The 7323-nt window shown below is 28.0% G+C and overlaps 1 protein-coding gene across 1 annotated transcript; it reads right to left on the reverse strand.

Annotated features, from left to right (window-relative positions):
• Nucleotides 1-4052: 4052 nt before the first annotated feature.
• Nucleotides 4053-6448, reverse strand: LOC127285356 (uncharacterized). Its single transcript, XM_051311330.1, has 2 exons — nucleotides 6029-6448; nucleotides 4053-4741 (listed from the first exon to the last, which is right to left on the reverse strand). Exons 1-2 carry the CDS (start codon nucleotides 6446-6448, stop codon nucleotides 4085-4087), a joined length of 1077 nt encoding a protein of 358 aa, XP_051167287.1. The 3' UTR covers nucleotides 4053-4084.
• Nucleotides 6449-7323: the final 875 nt, after the last annotated feature.

The raw sequence follows: 7323 nt of genomic DNA on the forward strand, positions 1-7323 counted from the left end.
ATGATAAAAGAAAAATTCACATTTTGAAGAAAAATTAATCAAATAGAATGAAGGACGAAAAGGGACGCGACGGGTTTTGGGATTTTCGCTAATAGACGGGCTTGTATATAAGAAGTGTCTTGAGGGTCAACGAGAAAAACAGCTGTATGTGATACCACAAGTAATGAGAAAAGCTCTTGTGATTCGTAATTAGGATATGGCAAGTCATTTTGGAGTCGATAAGACTGTAAGTCGAATTAAGCAATTCTATTGTTTTCCGCGAATGAGGGGATACGTCAAACGGCATATACAAAATTGTTTTGAGTGCATTTTAGAAAAACGTAAATGTGGTTGAAAAGAGGGAGAATTGCATCCCATTCCTCCGAGGCGACGACCGTTCGAAGTGTCTACGCTATCCCGGTCAAAAATGTAAGCGCAAATACTACGTCGAAAATGGTGAAAGATTTTATTGATCACTTTGGAGCACCAGAACGTCTAGTAACTGACAGAGATACGGGATTCACTTATCATTGCTTCCAAGAGTTATGTTTGAAAGGAATAAAACATATTTTTTACCACACAGGCATGAATTTTGCTCTTTATTATGTCTGTAAGGCGGGGAAAAAATCGCTGTTTTTCTATTGGTTGGGAGTAGCGGGAGTAAAAACTCCCTAGGGAGTAAATTTTATAGTGAACAGGAAAAAAAAGAGAAATATGTGTCTTCTTTACCGACCGAAGGGAATTATCGTTTATTTTTTACATTAGTTCGATTTCAAAAGTGCAAATGCAGCGCTGCTCGAAAGTAAAAGTTGTGCATCTGTGAATAAAATTGTAAGATTATGTAGTCTTGTTGACAGAAAAAGTATTGTCAATATTCGATAGTCTTTATCAATTAACTATAATAATCTTGGTATTCATTCATTCATTCATTCATTCATTCATTCCGTCCGGACCCCTGCTGGGTTTTCGGTGACAGAGAAATGAACAAGTTATGGAGAGAGAAAGATATATCTTTATTTTGCAAATGAGGGTTCGCTTGACCTGCAATCTTTTAAAGAGGATTAATTAATAACTCTGAGGACCCAGGTAATAATTTCTTTCTCCCTTTATCACGTGAAAAAACTATAAAGAAATTCTAAAACTGAATAGGTAACGCATACCTTTCTTTCTTACACCAAGGAATATAACATAAGTGCTTCTTCGTTTAACATTGCGTTTCTCTATCTAGACGATTGAAAATGGCATAAGAACATCTTCGTCTAAAATCTTAATCTTCTTCCTTTTTGTTTTAAGAATAAAAATAAATATTCATATATCTGTATATATGTATATAGGGGAGAGTGACAAACAGTGGGACACTTTTTTTCAAAGACATATTAATATGTTAATTTTATATATTTTTTGACACTGTTTAAATTAAGCAATCGCAAGAAATTATTTAAATAAAAATTGATTGTAACATTTTAAAATATTTTAAATTATTGGATATTATACTTAAAAACATCAGTAAACGAAGTAACAATTACACTTTTTTTAAAACTGTCCTATTTATATAAAAATCAGCATTGTATTTCAAGAAAAAATTTACTCCGTAACGTCAAAAACAGTTTTTTTCAATTTTCTTTGTAAATAATGAATCAATGTGGCTAAAATTTTTGGAGATAGTGTGTTGTCATAAACATGCTTTACATTTAAATTTTGGTCGAGTTTCTTTAAGTAGTTTTTCAGAAAATTAAAGTGTTCTACTGTTTAAACTGTGCCACTGTTTATCACTCTTCCCTACCTGTATTAGAGCCCCAGAAAATTTTAATAAAAAAATTTAAAAATTATTACCTGGCCCCTCAGAATTAATCTTCATTAACAAAGGCTCTATTGTCCAAGGATTGGTAATGTTTGTGGTAATTGTTCTGAGGGTCTAATACTGGTATATATACATATTTTTTTTTATTTTGAAAACAGAAAAAAAGAAGAGTAAGATTTTTAGGCGAAGATATTCTTATGTTATTTTGAATCCTCTAGATAGAGAAATGCAATATTAAATGAAAATGTTTATATGTTATATTCCTTGATGTGAGAAAGAAAGATATACATTACCTCTTCAGTTTTTGCCTTTTATCTTTATATTTCCATGTGATAATACACGGAAAAAATTTCGAGACGTCAGACGTGCCGATGTCAATGTAAACCTATAGTACATTTCATTATGTACTCAGAGTTAATCTTCATTAACAAAGGTTCTATTGGCCAAGGGTTGGTACATCTTTATTTTTCTATATAATAAATGTGAAAAAAGAAATTATTAGCTGGGTCCTCTAGAGTTAATCCTCATTAACAAAGGTTCTATTGTCCAATGGCTGGTTTTTTTATGGTATTTTTTCCGGGGTTTTAATACAGTTATGAATACGTATATATGTTATTTATAATGAACTACTGATTACTCATATAAGAGTGTCCTTTTTGCACTTATTGGCTGATCAGTAGTTACTGATTCATAGTTACACATAGTTCTCTCATTCATTTGGATATATGGTAGTTTTATTGGATAAAAGGCAAAATTGGTTATATTGGATTAAAGTAAAAATTGGTTATATAGAATTAAAGGAAAAATTGGTTATATTTAGTAAAAGGTAAAATTAGTTGTATTGAATTAAAGGAAAAATTGGTTATATTTAATAAAAGGTAAAATTGGTTGTATTGAATTAAAGACAAAATTGGTTATATTTAATAAAAGGCAAAATTGGTTATATTACAGGGAGTGAGCAAAAGGGTTAAAGATATTTAGATTTTCATGAATAAAAAATAAAATTAAACGAAGTATACTATGGCCAACATAAAAAAGTATATTATTTTAAGTGATAAAGATTTAAAAATTATTGAAAATAGAAATAAATTGTTAAATTACATGCATATGTACAAATTTGAAGATTTATTAAGAAAAGATTCTTTTGTATGTACAAATGCTTGATTTTATTGTCCCAATTAGAGACGGTGATAATCATATTCAAATACTTTATAGTTTTTGAAGCTGTTGATCAACAACCTTTTGGTAGTGCTGAGTGTGGAGTATATGCAATAGCATTTGCAACATCTATATTATTTAACGTAATGCCAAACCGTGTAAATTATGAAACTGATAATAACAAAATGAGAAACAATTTTAAGTCAATGTTTGAAAATAATCGCTTAAATCATTTTCCGACAGTAAGAACGTCTCACAATAGGAATTCGATAATAGAGAATGATTAGAACCATCTTTTCATAAATTGAACACAGGAACATAAAAATTATATTTTTAGTAATTATATTCCCAGTAATAATATTAACAGAGTTCTATTAACACAAGATTTAAAAATTAAACATTCTCTAAATGACACTGGTGAAATAGTACATTTCGTAATAAGTATGAACAGTAGGCGTTTTTGAAACGAGCGCAATTTTTTTGGAATGAGTCGTAGGCGAGGGCGGCGCTTGTGGGCGAGTTATTTTTCAATAGATCCCAGAAAAAAAAATTAAATTCAAACAATTAAAAATTATTTAATTAAACAAAATTGAAATCAGAATAATTAATTTTAAAATTAAGAATTTAATTATATTTAATTAATTTAAAAAAATTAATTTCATTAAAATGCAATTAAAATTAAGAAATAAATTACATTTAAAAAATTAAAAATTTTATTATAAATTGATTTTAAGAATAAAAAAATTAATTATAAAAACAGTTCGTTCAAATAAATAAATTCTGAGAGTTTATAAATAATAATATTAATAATTTTTATTTATAAGTAAAATAATTAAAAAACAAATAAATAAAGCGAAAGAAATAGGAATAAAATAGAAAAAATAAAATTAATAAATAAAAGAGAGACATTAATTATAACTTTATTAGAATTCCTAATCATAATTATAATAACAAGTAATCAGAAAAGAATAAAAAAGTAGATTTATTTTTAAAAATTTTATTTTTATTATATCTTTTTAACTTTGGAAACTAGTTACAAATATATATATTTATATAATCTTTTTTGAATATTCTTGTTATAGATACTTAGTTATAAAATATTAATATTGCAAGTGCATAAAGAACAGTACACAAATTACACATCACTTACTTATTGTAATGTATAGTAACGCTACAATTATTTAATACAAAAGTTTTCTCTGAAGATTCTTTGAGATCATTCGATTGAGAATCGTCAATTTTCGGTTTTTTGGAGGGAACATTCTCCGATTTAGATTCCAAGTTTTCCTTTTTGGATCCTGAGATGGCCTTGGAAATTTTTGCCGCGTTCGCTACCTTATACGCCGTTGAATCGTCGACGTAGCTTTGAGCTACTGTTGCGGATTTCCATCCTCCGAAACGTTGTAAATCTAAAGTAGTAGCTCCAGTGTCGGCCAAAACGGTAGCGGACGTCCTTCGTAATGAATGTCCTTTGTATTCTTGAGGATCTTTTAGTCCGAGGAATTCGGCAACTTTTCTCGGCATACTGCCTACGGTATTAATGCCAATCACTTGATTTGTGCATTTACCGTTATGATACTGCAAGAAAAAGTTTTCTCGTTGCACTTTTGCAGGACGAAGATCTAGATACTTTTGAACAGTCGGGGCGTAAACTGAGTCAATAATAAATTTTCGAGGCACATTATTCTTTGTATCAGGTATCTCAACTGCAAAAAGGGCTCCTTGCTTTGTAATGTGACTAGCTTTGACAGCGTAAATTTCGCCCTTGCGACAACATCCACTCAAACCAAAAATAACGACAACCTGAAAATCATTATAAAATTGAATCTATATATTTTTTTGCTTTTAAATTGCAGAATGTTTTATTTTTTTGTATATATTGTTTTTATTATTATAAAAAGGAATTACAGTGCAACCTCGATTATCCGAACCTCTGTCATCCGAACCCTCTATTATCCGAACTATAAATCATTTTATCCGAACTTCTATTATCCGAACTTTTTACGGCTTCTCAAAACTAAAAAATTCCATTTTTATAATTATTTAATCATTAATATTTTCGCAAAAATAAAACCAAGTTTATGCTAAAAAAATAAAATTGAAAAGTTCTAAATATTATATTTTTTTAACTTACAAATCAATATTTATGTATAATTAAAAGTTGTTTTAGTCAATTTATATTGCATGAAAAGTCGAAAAAATCAATTTTTTATTCTTAATAAATTTAATTTATTACAAATATTACCAAATACTTAAAAAATTCAATATTAAGATTTCAAATGTTAAAAAAAAATTCAAGTTTTTTATTTAATTATTCAAGCTTGGATCGACTTTAAAGAACAAAAAAATTAGTTTTAGTCGATTTATATTATAAGAAAAGTCGAGAAAGTCGATTTTTGTATTTTTAATAAACTTAATTATTTAATATATATACTACTACAGAATTTGATTTAAATTTTTAAAAATTTCGAAGAACTTAATTAAAGTTATTAAAAATAATTAATTTAGAAGAAAATTTTAGATACAAATATCAGAAATAATTGAATTTTGAAAGAGTTGCAGTTAAGGTTTTCAGGAATAATTGATTTTTAGGAGATTTTAAATTGAAATTTTTGTAAATTTAAATTTATGAATATTATTTACAAATTTTAAATAGTAATTGAATTTCATAGAATTTGTAACTGGAAAATGTTTTAAATAATTGAATTTTCCAAAAACTTTATTAAAATTATTGAAAATAAATAATTTGGCGAGGAATTTTAGTTAAAATTTTTTTAAATAATTGCATTTTGGAAGAACTATATTTTATATTAAAAAAGTTGTATTTTGTTCAAAAATGTTGTAAGAATTTTGTCTTAACTATTTAAAAACACTTAAAATTTCCATTATCCGAATTTTCGTTTATCCGAATCAGGTTCTGCGCGATTTAGTTCGGTTAAACGAGGTTCCACTGTACAAGTTTTTATTTACATAAATTTTTTTAGTTTAAGTAAAATAAATTTTTAAATATATAATTTAAACAATTTTCTTTAAGTTGTTAAACTCGATGCTTGTATTTGCAATTATTATTTACAGTTTTGTGTAACTTACCTTATGTGCCAAATAAGTTTCATCGGGAGCAGTATTTAAAAACGTCTTGATTTCTTCAGTCGTGAAAATTTTGGCCTTTGTGCTTTTATATCCTTTGGAATAATTGCTAAGCAGTGCTGTTAATTCCTTGTAGGTTTCGATCGAAACATTTTCATGAACTTTAATTGTATTTTTTAGTTTGGAGTGAATGGACCACATCGTAGTCGGTTTGTAACTCTTCATAAGCATCTTAAAGTACACTTTTAAGCAGTTTTCAGAGGTTATGGCTTTATTCGCTTTTTTCCAATCGACAAATTTTGTGTATGTTTCTTCATACGCTTCTCTGGACTTCTCGGGTAATAAATCTATTGATATTTCTCGAGCTGCTTCGCGCATTTCTGGCGGCGTGCAGTTCTCGTCACTAAGCTCATGATTCGACATTGTCTACAAAAAAGTTTATTTTGGTAAAGTCTCTACATATCGGAAATTATTATTTCTTAAATATTTTGCAATATAACCTCAAATTATTAATTTTTAATAATTATTGTACTTTATTTTCTAAAATTACAATGAAAATGTAGTACGTGTCAAGGAAATCAGAAAAGAAAAATTTTTGTCAGGGAAATGTCACGGAAAAATATTTAGTCCGTGAAACTTGTTTAATGTTGTGGAGAAATCAGGGAAATTAACAAATTGATCTTTTTGGCAACCTTGATCATGCAAGTTGTAAGAATTTAAATTAAAAATAAATATTGTTTTTAATTAAAAATTAGTGATAAAATAGCATTAGATGTGATAGAATTGTAACAATAAATTTTAGGTTATGTTTATGCATTGCTTGTATATTCACGTATATTGAGATTTTAATACAGCACTTACCTTTCAAGCCAGCGCAAAATTTTTTGTTAAAAATTAACATTCAACTAAATAAGTTGTCGTTTTTATTACAATTTAGATTTTTAAAGATAATGTGTTGATCACAAGCGGAAAATAACAACCACATTAAAACAGCTGAAATTAAAAGGAATTAACGCATGCGTACAGGGCTCTAAAACCCTTCGTGCTACTATACATTATAAAAACATTTATCCTCGATCTCGTTCAGATAGTGATTCGATATATCGATTCGCATTCGATAGCGTTACAATATTTTCTTGTTCGCACTCTCAGCCTTCTTATTCGCACTCTCAGCTATCTTGTTTATACTCCGTGCAAATAAGGCGACAAATGACACTCTGTTCAAGAAAAGGTAGTTTTCAACTTATCACCAGCGTACCAACAAGCGCCCTTTTTATGACTGAGTTATGAAAAGAAAA

This window comes from Leptopilina boulardi, unplaced genomic scaffold, assembly GCF_019393585.1.
Source record: "Leptopilina boulardi isolate dan_hultmark-lab unplaced genomic scaffold, ZJU_Lbou_2.1 LbouV2_331, whole genome shotgun sequence".
In the NCBI taxonomy this organism is placed as follows: Eukaryota; Metazoa; Arthropoda; class Insecta; order Hymenoptera; family Figitidae; genus Leptopilina; species Leptopilina boulardi.

Excerpts from the sequence above, each read along its gene's own strand:
- LOC127285356 (XM_051311330.1), bottom strand. The coding sequence starts at position 6,448 with ATGTCGAATCATGAGCTTAGTGACGAGAACTGCACGCCGCCAGAAATG. Across the intron at positions 4,742-6,028 it reads AAACTTATTTGGCACATAAG|GTTGTCGTTATTTTTGGTTT; the intron begins GTAAGTTACACA and ends AATGATTTTCAG.